The following is a 15,609-nucleotide window of genomic DNA, read 5'->3' as shown; positions in this document are numbered from 1 at the left end:
TAGAGTTGTCACTTGCACTGCTTTAAAACTAGTGCCGAGTCTTCTTTGAATCTTTACCCAGACAAGATCGGCTGTTGCCAGACAGTCACCCTCCCTGGCAGACTGAGCTCTCTTTGTCTCCTGAGAGCAGAATTTCAAGCATTGAGTATAATTTATACGGAAATAGATTTTGGTTTACTTTTTAGGAGAACTCTTCTAATAATTAGAACCACCCTCAAGTTGAGTAAGTTCTTCACAAGAAGTAGCCTGTTTCTTCATACTAAAAGCATTCAGAGAAAACTTATGCAAAATGTTCTAAGAGAACTGAACATTAGACGAAAGTGGAATAGATAAATTTTACAGTCTCATCTAAAAATTCTCTATTTAAAGAAAATTCTTTAAACAAATGTGGTGGGAAAGTTTGCCGAACCCTGAAGCTAGCCCTTTCTTCAACCTGGCTTTGCCCCAACCTCAAATATGCTGGAACCTTGTGTAATTTGTGTTATGGCAAGTTTTCCAAAGTATCTTAATTTCCTGCCTATACAATACTGCCTACACCCTAGTCTAAACCCAAAATAGCATTCATCTCTGCCTATACCACACACACCCTGGCCTTTTAGTCTGGCTCCAATGGCAGGCACTGGTGCCAGGAAAAAAAGCTTTCACTGTTAATACCTAAAGCTTAGGGCCGTTCAGGCCCTGGGATTTCTTATCCCCATGACCACCCAATATTTTTACCAGTCATAGTACCTAATTGTCAACACCATTGTTACAGTAGCAAAATAATGTCTTTGGATGGTTAAAAACTTCATTTTCGGAAGATTGATTTGTCAAGTGTGGAAAAGTAGATGTAACCCAAGCTATGAAGTCAGCTATGATTAGGCTCAAAAACTTATTTTTAAATTGCTTAGTGGTTGCTATCTTGGCGTATCTGGCTGTTAGCTATGCAGTTCTTATACATGCAATTATGAAGTAATAAAATTTGACAGTGTGTTTCTTTCCTTGATAAATGTATTTTTATTCCTATTTTCTCATTCTTGGAAAGATGTTCTGATGTTAACTCTTCAGTTCACCTGGAATTTGAAGTAATTTTCAAGGGGTGATGTGAATTATGCAGAGAAAGATTTGTGTAAAACACTGAAATGACTTTGCTCGAATTTCAAAGACTATCCCAGAAAAATCAATACATCCACTAGGATTCTGTTAAAAATTCACATTATAAAACTGCATTTAGAATCAGGCTGTTTGGAATTCTCAGAACAGCCTTCAGATAATTCCTATCTTATTCCATTAAATACTAAGTTTTACTTGCTCTTTTCTTTTCCCCTGATGATATTTCATAGCCTACAAATTGTTTTAGAAGGTCATTGTAGTCATAGAGTACAGAAGACTCCTTGAATAAGTTTGTCATAAAAATTGTTGTTTAGTCTTCAGACCCAAAGTTGAATTAAATAACAATAGCTGTGTTTATAAAATTGAAATATTTTAAGCTTATAAAATATTTTAGTCATTATTTATATAAAAGCATAAAGAATAATAATAAAATCAGTCCCTGTATATGCTGCCTAAGAAATGGAAATGGAGCATTGGCAATTTTTTTTTAAGTACTCTGATTATTCTTACTTCAGTGCCATTCTTTCTCACCCACAAGAGGTAATCTTTGTCAAAAACTTGACCAACTCCTAATGTATGACCGACCATTTTTTTTAGACCTTTTTTTTTTTTTTTCGCTTTTTGGATCACACCCGGCGATGCACAGGGGTTACTCCTGGCTCTGCACTCAGGAATTACCCCTGGCGGTGCTCAGGGGACCATATGGGATGCTGGGAATCGAACTCGGGTCGGCCGCATGCAAGGCAAACGCCCTACCCGCTGTGCTATTGCTCCAGCCCCTGACCGACCATTTTTAATAAATTGTCATTTTCTGAAACACATAGCTAAGTGGATTCAAGTCCCAAACTCACATTAGGACCAGCTAATGGTTTGAGATTTCTCACAGAGACTTTTCTTAACTTTCACCCATGGTACATCTTTTCCGTAGCAGTTTTTGTTTGGGGTTGGATTCTTCCCTGCGTCGTCACCTTTGGAGGTGCTAGAGCCATGCAGGGGTCTGTGACCGGCATCTTCCCTTGCACCAGGCACTCAGCCTGTCAGCTGAAGCCGTCAGTTATCGGTGGTAGATGGTGGCCGTCTAGTGGCTGCTGCCTCAAAGCTGAGATGCTTATGTGAATGTAGGATTTTGTATTTTTGTCATGGGAAGATTCTCAGGTTATTGTTCATACTGCCAGGCATAGGCGATTTGAATTTTAAGATTCTTTTTTTTTCTTTATCTGTCCTTGAGGAAATCATTTTAGTCATACTGAACCAAGCTAATAAACTGACTTTTATTAAGCTCCTTAGTACCAAGAGTCCAAGTACCCACCAGATTAAATTAATTATATTGTTATTTGTATGTTCATATCTGTAGACTGGGCTTATATACAGCAGTACATATAAGTACATAGTGCTTATATAATGTGTACTAAGCCTGGCAAGCTACCCATGGCATATCCGATATGCCAAAAACAGTAACAACAAGTCTCACAATGGAGACGTTACTGGTGCCCACTCGAGCAAATCGATGAGCAATGGAATGACAGTGCTACAGTAATATGAAATACTGTGAAAATCACTGATATTCATTAATGGGCCATGGCATAATTAAGTCCCAAATAGAGTACCTTTGGACATTCTCAAAACTTTTCACTTAGTGTATTTTATCAGGCTCTGCCATGCAAGCTACCCGTGGCATATTCGATATGCCAAAAACAGTAACAACAAATCTCACAATGGAGACGTTACTGGTTCCCACTTGAGCAAATCGATGAACAATAAGACAACAGTGCTACAGTGCTACAGTATTTTATCAGACTATCTGTTGATAATCCAGGTAGAATCATTTGTTTCATTGAGTATTCTGGGTAAATGCCCCATAATTAAGACAAAGTATAACATATTGTCTGTTTGCAAGTGCCTTAGAGCAGTAGTTTTCAGCCTTCTTTCTACATCTGCAGACAGCTAGCAGTGCATAGACCAGCCATTGAAAACCATTGCCTTGGATAGATTTTCTTGTGAGGCTTAATTTATTTGCTTGTTGGTCAGTGAACTCATTAAATCTTCATTTCTCATTTGCTTTTGAACTTTTGAAAAGAATATATATGGCCTCGTGGTAAATTGTTCATTATAATGAAATACATTGTCTTGTTTGTTGTCATTATTAAAACATTCACTGTGTCCGCTCAGGAGGAAGAAGCAGACATTGAAGGACTTCGATATAAGACTTTGCGGACATTCCAGCATGGGGTCAGAGTTGATGGCATAGCTTGGAGCCCAGAGACTAGACTTGATGCACTGCCTCCAGTAGTCAAGTAGGTTTCAGATTATTTTTAAAATTTTATTAATATCCTTTGTGTTAAGTGATCTGAAGCCTTGGATCACGGGGACATATTTTCATTTGCATTTTCTCTCCAAACGTCAGATATTAAATACTTTGACACTTTGTGACTTAGGCATATTGTCTGGATTTATGATACAAATCTACAACAAAAGCAGTGATGTGTTTGGACCTCACTACAGAGTTCTTTCTGAAATTCATCCAAATCATTTGAGTTCTTCATATATTCTCCAGTGACATAACCACTTATGAAAAGTACAGCTCTGTTCAGTTCTTTTGGTTGAATTACTATTCAAGCATATTGTCTCCACGCATAAGCCAAGATCACATTTTCAAGGTTAATGTGGTACACGAAACGATACTTCTAATCCTTGGCTTTAGTTTCAGTGAAAGTTTTTGAAACAAACTGCTATTTTACAAAAGCTTAGGGGTACCTCTGAGGCTTTCACAAGGGCAGTAATGTCAGATTATTTAAGATTTGTTGCAAAATTAACTCTACATCCACAATAGCAAGTCTACAAGAGATGTCTTATTTTGGTGAACAGTATTTAGCAAACATAAGTTAGCTCTAAATCTGTTTTTTAATAAAGAGGTCATTTACAGGGGCCAGAATAATAGAACAGACGATAGGTCATTGATCTTGTACACATCCCGGCATCCCATATGGCCCCCTGAGCACCACCAGGAATAATACCTGAGTGCAGAGCCAGGAGTAATCCTGGAACATCCCCAAGTGTGGACACCCCCCGCCAAACAAGAGAGAGAGAGAGAGAGAGAGAGAGAGAGAGAGAGAGAGAGAGAGAGAGAGAATTTACATATAATCAAATTCTCAGACCTTGAGAATTCAGTTTAATTAGTGTTGAAAATGCGTACGCTTGTGTAAATCATATATTACATTGGGATTATATGGCAATTGTCACCCCAAAATATTCTTCATGCTTCTTAGTTCATGTCTGTAGCCCATCTTCTATGAAAGCATCATAGATTTGCCTATTCTCAAACTTCATATCTATGAGGTCATTCATGTTTTTTGTGTTTTGCTCAATGAGATTTGTTCATATTATGTATATCCACATTTATGCATAATTATTTTTTAATTATGAGATTAAAAGGTTTAATTATTTTTATTTATGAGGAATATTACGTTGTATAAACCAGTTCTTCTACAAAAGTTCCCAGTTTTCACCTATTACTACCAAAGTTGAAAAGCATTCCCCTGTAAAGCTTTTAGTGGATATATGGTTTCATTTATCTTAGGAGTAGACTTGCTAAATCACGAGGTAGAGACATACTTAACATTTTAAGAGAGTACCAGTTTCCATAATGGTCTTCCTATTTTATATTCCCGCCAATAATTTAAGGGTGTTCAAATTGCTTCACATAGTTTAACATTTATTATTAGCAATCTCTTTAATGTTGACTATTCTGAATTGTACCATGTCGTGATGACTACTGATATTGAGTACTTGCTTGTGAGCTTTATTTTCCATCTAAGAAACTTTTGTAAGTTTGTGGAAATGTGCTGTTATTTTCTATAACTTTCATAGGTCATAACTAACTGACCTTTGATATATATAAAAATCTTGTCAACATTCATACATAAGTTCTTGTCAGTAGCCACTACTGTTCATTTTCATTTATGTTAAAAAAGGAAGTGCCCACAGAATCCTGAACTAAATAAAGTCAGCCTCCTTGCATTCCCCAGCAGATTTTGAAAGCTATAGAAATCATTTTCTTCCGCCCAGTTTTGCTTGGCGCCTGTTTTCCTGTCCTCCTTTTAATGGATTTGCTGTATTGTTTCATCTTTTTTGTTGTTGCTGCATTTTGATTAGCTACCTCTATCCTTTTTGGATCTATCTAAATATAAATAATGAATTAAAAACATCAACCAGCCATTAATTTTAAAGGCCATATTTTTAGAGCAAGCTGACAACACAGTTTTGTTTCCAAATAAATTATATATTTTTTATAAAAATAGTATACTATATTGAATTTAGTTACAGAAATATAAAAATTAAAATGTCAATTATATACTCAATACTTTCATTTTTTTATAATTTTACATGTATTACTGTCATCCCGTTGCTCATCGATTTGCTTAAACGGGCACCAGTAACGTCCCCATCTGTCCCTGTCTTGTTCAGGGTCAGGGGAATGATTATATATAATTACAGCTAAACTTTATTAAGTTACAAAACTACTGATTTTACCTTATTATTTTTTCCATAGTATTTTAAAGATAATTTTTTTCATGACTAAGATGGTAGTTTTTCAAAATCACTGGACTACTTTGTGTATCTTTTGCCATTAGCTTAGTCTATAGTACCTATTATCTTCATCTATAGGTACCCTCCTAATTGTTTGCTCTTGGTGTTTAGTTGCCTTAAGACAACTGAATATTCTTTGCTCTCTATCATTCACCTCTTTTCTTAATCACACTTGCTTTTCTTTATTACGGGCAAGAAAATAAACTTCACCTTACTTCAGTTCTCTGGAGTTTTCTGGGTTAATTAAAGGATGACTTCAGTACCTCCTACTTATAAATGAAAGTAGTAAAGATTTGGAGAAAAGTGGAATAGCACAGTGTTGTCCATAAAGTTGGGTATTTTTGTTTGTTTGTTTGTTTGTTTTTCTCTTGTTTTTTGGAAGGTGGAGAAATCCTAGTAAGATTCTTTAATTAGTTTTTTTTTTCTTAGTATTTTTAGATTCTGGTCACTACCTCTTCTCTGATATTTTTACTGAACTTAGCCACCTCACGCTAGTAATTTTCTTTCGGAGACCCTCACATTAGCAATGTTTATTGTGACTGATTTGTTCTGACTGCAGAAATAGTGAGCACCTAGAACAGTACTGGACAAAGTCGAAGGAGAAGAATTAAACAGAATAAAGTTTTGTTTCAAGTTTATTTTTACTTTTTACTTGTAAATGTAAAATATAGTGAGTATATCAAAATTACACAGGAAAATATATGTAGTTTACATTATTTTTATGAGATAAACACCCGGTATAGTGATCTCTTAACTCAAGAAATGAAACATTTGGGCCCGGAGCAATAGGACAGCGGCAAGGGCACTTGCCTTGCACAGTGTCCATCTCCAGCCTCTTGTACAGTCCCCCTGAGCACCACCAGGAGTAAGTCCTGAGTGCAGAGCCAGGAATAATCCCTGAGCATTGCTGGGTGTGGCCCCCAAAGAAAAACAAACAAACACACCCAAAGAAATGGAACATTCCCAACAGAGTTCCCCATGTGTCCTCCCTAATCAGTCCTTTCCCTTCCCTTAAAATCTTAATTGTGAGAATCAATTATTATGCCACTCATTTCTCTTTAATTATTTTTTTAAATTGTAGTTAGGTATCTTAAGTCATAATAGTGTTCAAGCCTCTGATACTGCTGTGTGAAGTTACTCTACATCCCTGCCACCAAAGTGCTCGCGGTCCTCCCCATCCCTGTGTCACTTGCAGGCCTACAGTGTCCTCCCCCCACCCCAACCATTGCTTTATTATATTTTTGGTTTGCTTTTGATGGGTATCATCTAAAACCTTGGCTTTGTTTCTCTGTGTACCACTGAGGGGTGAGATCATCCTGTGTTTGTCTTTCTGCCGCTGGCTTATTTCACTCACAGGGTACCCTCTGGTTGCATTGGAGTGACCATGAGCTGCATAACTTTATTTTCCCTAGGGCCTCTGTGTAGTCCATTGTGAATATGCACCAGTTGTTGACCATTCGGGTTGCTTCCATATCTTGGCTACTGCTCTAAGAGCAATAGTGAACATAGTGTATGTTAGGATGTACTTGTAGAAGCAGGATGGCCAGGTCAAATGGAAGCTCCGTTCCTACTTCTTTGAGAGATCTCCATATTGTTTGTCACAAAGGTTGGACTAGGTGACATTTCCACCAGTCGACCATTTTCTTTCTTGATAGTTTTGTTGCACCCCTGTGCTAAGTCCCCATCCCTCAATATAATCAATTTTTTTTGTATGTATCTGATTAAAAGATATGTTCTCATGGAAAACCTAGTTAATGCAAAAGTGTGACTTCGACTAATTCTTCTTTGTCAGTAACAATTCTTATTTTAATTCAGTATTTTTTTTAGTTTTTATATTTCTCCAGGGAATTAGTGAAATAATTACTTTATCTGCTGTGGGAAGATTAATTACTAAACTAAAAAATATTTTTATTATGTCTTTTTTTTTATAAAAACAGTATTTTGTATTGTTTTGGGGCCACATCTAGCAGTACTCAGAACTTACTCCTGGCTCTGCACTCACGGATCACTCCTGGTGAGATTCAGGGTACCACAAGGGGTACTGTGGAGCCACATGTAAGGCAGGCACCCGCTGTATTGTTGCATCAGCTCCAAAACAGTATTTTTATGTTAATAATTGACCTGGGTAAAATGAAGATACGTTTATTTTGTTGGTTGTTTGTTTTTGGTTTGGGGATCGCACCCAGTGGTGCTCAGGGCTTATCCTCCTGGCTCTGTGCTCAGAGTTCACTCCTAACCGGCCTCAGGGATTGTACATAATGAGGATTGAATCCCTGTCAGCCATGTGCAAGGCAAGAACACTAGTCACTGTGGCATCTCTCCAGCCCCTGAAGATATTTTAAGAATCCATCCTTTTTTTTTTCTTTTTCTTTTTTTTTTTTTGCTTTTTAGGTCACACCCAGCAATGCACAGGGGTTACTCCTGGCTCATGCACTCAGGAATAATTCCTGGCGGTGCTCGGAAGACCATATGGGGTGCTGGGAATCGAACCCGGGTCGGCCGAGTGAAAGGCAAACGCCCTACCCGCTGTGCTATGGCTCCAGCCCCAAGAATCCATCCTTTTATGTAATAGTTTTTGCTTAATTTTTTTTTGATTGAGATTCTGTGACTTACAATTCTGTCAATAATGTATTCTTATTTTTAATGGTTTCTTGATAACAATGAGAAACCGTTATTAACAGTATTGCAATAATGCAGTAATTAGACTACAAGCCACTAAATCATCCCAGGTAGATTGAAAACTCTTAGATCCGGCTCCCTTCCAGAGAGGCCCAAGAGCAGCCGCGGGTGACTTCTAACCTATCAGCAGCCCAGCGTCACAGCTCCCGGAGTGCAGCTGTGCAGTGCCTCCAGATCTCACAGTAGTAACAGCCTCGGAGGAGCAAGTAAATTTGATGGGCAAGTTGCTTAGAAGCCCACTAAACTCAGTGAGTGCAAACAGTTGCACAAAAGGCTCGGCCAACTCAGAAAATCCTCAGTGACTTTAGTAACACCATTGAGATAAAATAGGTCTCTCAGATTGACTTTGATTGACCTATCTTTGTGATGATTCCGTTTGCTATTTTGTTGTAAACAGCAATATGAAATAAAATTGTGTCTGCCAAGGAGGCCGGAAGGGGATGGGGCAAACCTGGGGGAGGGAAGGTCACACTGGTGGTGGGAGTACTCCTGGAACAGAGGATGCCTGAAACAGCTGTACTGTGGATAACCTTGTACATCAGGGGTTTTTTTGTTTTGTTTTGTTTTAAAAAAGCTTTTTCACGCACAAAATTCCAACATTAAACCTATTACCAATGTACTCACCTTCTTCCACAAAGAACCCCAACATCTCTCTAACATAACATTTTAACAACGATCACAGCATTCTTCCCTCAAAAAATCCCTCCCTTATAAATAAAAACATGGTTATGAGTTATATTAATAGTTTTGGTGATTGGAGTGTGAGGAAAACTTACAGAGCTCAGAATTTGGACTTGTTTGTTTGTTTGTTTGCTTCCAGATTTTGTACTTCAGCTGCTGATTTGAAAATTAGATTATTTACTTCGGATCTTCAGGAGAAAAACGAATACAAAGTATGTATAATTTTTTTTAGTTTAAAGCACGTTTTGATTATTTTTTAAAACAGGGTGGGAGTGGTTGGGCCGTACCCAGTGGCTATTGGGGGCTCTGTCTAGCTTGTACTGCAGTGGCTCCCACCCGTGGGTGGAACCCATACAGTGCCAGAGATCGAACCCGAGTCTCCCACGCATGAAACAGGCTTCCCAGCCCACTGGGCTCTATCTCCAGCCCATTTATTTCTTTCCTGATTGGATTGATCCCCATATAAAATGACTTTTTTCTTTCAGTGCCAGGGATTGAGCCCAGAGCCTCAAACATGCCAGGCATGCGGTCTACCCTTAGGGCTTAGCCTCAGCCCCAGAGTGAGTTAGCGCGATGATCTTTATGTACTCTAAGTCGCTCCTACTCTGTAGTAGATTTTTAGAAACTATGTCCTTAGGAAGGACTGCAGATTACAAATCTGCTCTCTTTTATTAAGGTAAAACAGGGACTACCTGAAGGGCTACGGCCTGGTGGAGTATGGGACCCACGAGGAGGAGTGGGCGGCCAAGACCTGAGGGGGCAGCCGGTCCGCATGTGCTGGTGCTGTGTCGGGGAGGCGGAAGTGGGGGACACGAGCAAGCGAGGGGGTGGAAGAACAAGCAGCTGGAGTGCAAGCGGGAGCCACTGAGGCCCTCAGGGGTCCTGGGGTCCTGCTGTAGAGACCATCATGCCTTGGGGACATGGTTTGGGGGGACACTCCCCCTTTGTTAATCCCATTTCCTATTTGCTTGATTGGATTGAATTATGCATAAATGTTTCTATGTTTAAAATTTTTTAAAAGCACTATAGCACTGCCGTCCCATTGGTCATGGATGTGCTCAAGCGGGCACCAGTAATGTCTCCATTGTGAGACTTGTTACTGTTTTTGGCATATCGAATACACCACGGGGAGCTTGCCAGGCTCTGCCGGAGGGCGAGATACTCTCGGTAGCTTGCCAGGCTCTTCGAGAGGGGTAGAGGAATCGAACCCGGCATGGCCACGTGCAAGGCAAACGCCATACCCGCTATGCTATCGCTCCAGTCCTTATTGTGAACAACTTTATAAAAATAAATTTTTTTTTAAATTTTAAAAATTAGTTTGCATCAGAGCATCAGTAAAGAAACAGAAAGGCCAGAGGCCCTTCAGGGTTCATGAGACAATCATGGTTTTCTTCCACAAACAATGAAATGTTCTAGTCCAGGGACACATATGATCCTACTCTATTGTGGACTCTGCCCCAGTTCATCTAACTAGAGACTAACCCAAAATGCTAGAAGCTATAAGCACCACAGCAATGTCTTCTTTAAAGGACAGAGAAAGCACCAGGGGGACAAACACTGGTTTGACCTGGCCCTCTGTATGGTCCTCTGAGCATTGTCTGGAGTGATACCCGAGCACAAAGCTACGAGTAAGACATGAGCGCCACTGGTTGTGGCCAAAAAGAAAATATTAACAGTAATATCACTGTCTCTGTCATCCTGTTGCTCATCGGTTTGCTGGAGCAGGCACCAGTAACGTCTCCATTGTGAGACTTGTTGTTACTGTTTTTGGCATATCATATATGCCACGGGTAGCTTGCCAGGCTCTGCCGTGCAGGCAAGATAAAAGGTAGCTTGCTGGGCTCTCCAAGAGTGGCGGAGGACTTGAACCCAGGTCGTCTGCATGCAAGGCAAACACCCAACCCATTGTGCTATCACTCCAGCCCATTAACAGTAATAATAAAACAAAATTGAGTTTCTGATCCAGATGTACCTATGGGTTTTTAACAATACAGATATGGACTAATTGAACCTGTCTGCTTAGATAGTCCTCCAATTGCAAGTTCTTAATTTGTTTCCTTCTCTAGCTCAAAGAGAATTTCTGGATTGCTGTGATAAAGGGCTTATTACACTCTGTTGCTGGCAGTTACATTGAGCAAGTAGATAAAGACTTTGAAGGTGAAGTCCCTATTGTATTGTTTATTAGGTAGCAACACATTTTCACAGAAGAAAGCATGAGGCTTAAAAAAAAAAAAAAGAGGCTGCCTTTGTTTCAGTGTTTGTAGACATTCTTTGTTCAATTTTTTTTATATAATATCTTAAGTGAGACAGAAAGTGATATAAAGACAAATGCTGTTAAAAGTATGTTTTTATATGAAATAAGTACTAGAAAAGGATGATTATGATAATGTATCATATGATCAGCCTCTTTCTAAGACAAACCTTCCAGAAAAGTATGTACATAAATCAGGCTTTAAAAGTAGCAGATTGCAGGACAGAGTGATAGTACAAAGGGTAGGGTGCTTGCCTTGACACGGCTCACAAGTTCAGTCCCCAGCACCCATATGGGCCCCTGTGCCCACCAGGTGTAAGCCTTTGCACTGCCAGGTGTGACCCCAAAAAACAAAAAACTTAAAAAAGTAGCAGATTACTACTTTGAGAAATACTTATGGAAAAGAGAAGCATGCAGTGAAAGCTTTTTAAGGTAGTGAAGTTAAAAATTAGGTAGGAATATTGTAGGTTATTTTCCTGTGTTGTACTAACTTTTCTCTTTGTGTCAGATTTTAGAAGGCCATTCTGATTTCATTAATGGTTTGGTGTTTGATCCCAAAGGAGGCCAAGAAATTGCAAGTGTGAGTGATGATCATACCTGCAGGTATGTTGCTTAAATGCAGAATACGTTTTTGAATTTTTATCTTTAATTTAACTCTATTTTGAAAACTAGAGAAAATATAAATTCTGTATATTCTCCAAAGTGTGTGTTTGTGTGTGTGTGTGTGTGTGTGTGTGTGTGTGTGTGTGTGTGTGTGTGTGTGTGTGTGTAGTGGGTGGGAGGTGAGAGGGCAAGACACATTATTTAAATTGTGAATATGGCACAAGCAAGAATTTCAAAACTGGTCAATTTAAGTGCTCATCCTATTTAATGGAATCTTCTTACTGATTTTTGGGTACCTCTGTCTTCTGCACTTTTAGGGAGTACTTTATAAACTGATCTATAAGAGTTTTAAATCCATATGGGGTTAAATTATTGAATATAGACAAGATTACTTGGATTACAAATCATATCATACTTGGATTGTCATATCATAAACTGGTGTTTAATAATGAACTGCAAAGCTCATTTATTTTAGCTGAGGTGCCTGAAGCTTTAAGGGGGAAAAAAATGACCAACCCTCTGAAAATCTACTTAAGCAAATGAAAAACGAATGCTCCCAAATGCACCCTAGGTCAGTGCCACCCAAGATGTTCTATCTGAACCCCTATGTCCCCACTCCCAGGGCCAGTATGACCCACATTGAAAAATATTTGCCTATAGCAAGCTTCATGGGAAGTGTAATCTATTCTTACTTTCCTGAGTTGCTACGTAAGGTTTCCTGTGGATGTACTCAGTATCACAGTGTACTGCTGTACTCCTAGTTGGTAACAGATGAAGTGTGTATAACATTTTGCTGCTTCCTAAAGCCAGAAAATATCATAAGTAAAGAACAAGATGAAGATGTACAAGGTAAAATTGAGCTGAGGAGTCAAGAGTGCAGTGGAATCAGGTGAATTAGTCCCTAGAGGAATACCCATTGCTTCATCTGTTTTCACATACTCCAAGCCAAAACAAAAAAGCTTTTGCATGGTTTTAATGCTTGACAAGTCTGTATCAAAATCAGTAGGATTTATAAACAGGTTGTACATATTAAACTTCATTTTTTCCTCCACAAATATTTTTAATATTAAAGAAAAAATATATGAATTTTCAAATTTAAAAAGATACAAGAAAATCCCAGAATTAAGTAAACACTGATAAATAGTATACATCTCTGAAGGTTTAATAAAACAAATTAGAAACAGAAATAGAAAGTGTCAGCATTAAAAAACAAATTGATAGAGTATACATATCAAACTTGAAAAAGTATCCTTTCACACTAAAAGCTAACTTAAATTAAATGTATAAAATCATAAGCCATTATTCTTATGTACTGCCTGTTGAAATTATTATGTAAGGGACATACAAAAATGTTCATGACATTAAAATTCTAAAGTCCCAAGTGTTAAAAAACCAAGTCATATAGAGTTTTGGAGAGTAAATGAAATATTTTTTTCTTTTCTTTTTGTGTTTTTGAGGGTTTTGTTTTTGAGCCACACCAGCTGTGCTTAGGGCTTCTTCTGTCTCTGCCCCACGCTAGTGGGGCACAGTGGAGCAAGTGGGGTACCAGGGAATTAAACCCAGGTTGACCATGTGCAGGGCAAATGCCTTATCTGCTGTACTATCGCTCCAACCCTAAAAGATATCATTTTTAAGGCAAAAATTTTATTTGATCAATAGAAATAATGACATTTAATTCTCTAACACTTAGACTGCCCTTATCCCAAATAAGGCCTTATCAAGTGCCTGTCTCTCTGGCACCAAGCCATGGGAGTTAATGTAGCTAATGTAATGTTGACAGATGTGATGTAAGCAGCCACTTCTACTGTTTGATTTGTGTTAACATACTGTCCTCTGTCTTCTGCTGTGTATGTCTTACTTACTGACCTTAGAAGGAGAAAAACATGGAGCGCATATGGACCCATCTGGCATTATTAAATAGAACTTTTATTTATAAAGGACAGTTCTGATTGACTATTAAAGTCAATCATCCTCAGACTGAAAGCTAATATATAAAAAAGAGTTTCAAAAAACATGGGCTGGAGAGGTAGTGCAGGGGGTAGGACCTTTGTCCTATACATAACCAACTCAGGTTCGATCCCTGGCATCCCATATGGTTCCTTTAGCATTGCCAGGTATAGTGCCTGAGCCCAGAGCCAAGAGTTACCTCTAAGCATCACCAGCTGTGGTTGGGGAAAAAAAAAAGATAAAGTAAATTAATCGTTTTGAGAATAAGCAGGGGCCAGAGAGATAATACAGAGCAGCAGTTAAGGTACTAGCCTTGCATACATCTGTCACTGAAAACATGATTCAAATCCCCAACACCATATTTGGTCCCCTGAACACCACAGGCTGTGGTCCTCAAGGGAGAAATAGAGAGTAAGAGAGTAGTAAGTATAATGCTGTCAGGGTAACAAAGGAAAATTGATATTCTGAAACAATAGTACAACTTCAGTAACTCAAAGTATGGAACTGCCATATTACAAAGATAATACCAACCAACGGCAGTAGTGTGATTGGGGCCGGGGAAGCAACCATTCACATCTCAGAGATCATTCTTGCCACCATACTAATGTAACACGGACCACAGTCTGGTTGGCATAGTGGTGGTAAACGTACATAGTGAGTCTTTGTCCAATCATAGTCAAAATCTGTATCATCTTGGGAATGTTTTTGGGTTTTGTATTTTTCTTCTTATTTTTATTGATGTGCCATGATTTACAATACAGTCAAAGGTAATTTCATGCAAGCATCATTCCAACATAATGCACCACTCATCAGCAGTGCCTTCGGGACCCCTCCCACCCTTGCTACACCCCACCCTCCATCCAGGTAAACTCACTTCTACACACCAGTGCTTGGTTCTTTGTCTTTGGCCATTTGTTGCTCCCTCACTATGTTACTTCATATCTGCATATGAGAGAGCTCATTTGGGACCTGTCCCTCTCCCCCTGATTGACTTTACTCAGCATTATAATCTCTGTTGCACCCATGTGATGGAAAATTGTACAATTTCATCATTTCTTACAGCTAAGTAATATTCATTCCATTGTGGATATATACCACAGTTTCTTTATCCAGCTATCTCTTCTTAGACATTTAGGTTATTTCTAGATTTTGTCTATTGTGAATAGTGCTGCAATGAACATGGCACAAACGGCTTTTCCAAATAGTGTCTTTGGGCTTTGGGGATAGATGTTAAGAATAAGAAGTGGAATTGCTGGGTTGTATGAAAGCTCAGTTCTTTGCTGATAAGTGTCCATATTGTTTTCCGTTTGACCTTCCCTCTAACCCTGGATGAGGCTTTTTTCCCACACACATGTAGGCAATACCATGCTTAAAAAAAAGAAAAATGCAAAACAGAATAATTAGACTAAATAGGATAAATCAATATAGAAACAGAGGATTTGAACATTATAAGCAACATGACCCAACCAGACCTAACCGACATATACAAAACACTTCAAAACTCCCAACATCAACAGAATACACACTGTACTCAAGTGCAAATGGCGCATACTTCAGATGGCCATATGTTAGCCCTCAAAGCAAGTCTAAATAAGTTTTAAAAGATTGAAAGCATATGAGATGTCTTCTTTGACTATAATAGAATGAAAGTAAAAATCAGTAATAAAAGTAAAACTGGAACATCTACAAATATGTACCAGGCTTTCTTGTTTGGGTTAGGGATTTTTTTGTTGTTATTTGTTTGGATTTTTTTGGTAAGGTTGTTTTGG

General features: G+C 38.6%; 1 protein-coding gene across 1 annotated transcript in view; it reads left to right on the top strand.

Annotated features, from left to right (window-relative positions):
- The window catches only part of NUP37 (nucleoporin 37), a 47,625-nt gene that overhangs the window by 3,775 nt on the left and 28,241 nt on the right, over positions 1-15,609 (top strand). The window contains exons 3-5 of the mRNA XM_055118281.1: positions 3,262-3,386; positions 9,179-9,251; positions 11,799-11,893. Of these exons, the coding sequence (XP_054974256.1) occupies positions 3,262-3,386; positions 9,179-9,251; positions 11,799-11,893 (293 nt within the window). The remainder of the gene's footprint in view (positions 1-3,261; positions 3,387-9,178; positions 9,252-11,798; positions 11,894-15,609) is intronic.

The sequence above is a fragment of the Sorex araneus genome, chromosome 10, assembly GCF_027595985.1.
Source record: "Sorex araneus isolate mSorAra2 chromosome 10, mSorAra2.pri, whole genome shotgun sequence".
Classification (NCBI taxonomy): domain Eukaryota; kingdom Metazoa; phylum Chordata; class Mammalia; order Eulipotyphla; family Soricidae; genus Sorex; species Sorex araneus.
Note: the sequence above shows the minus strand (reverse complement) of the source record. Positions and strands in the feature narration are given on the sequence as shown.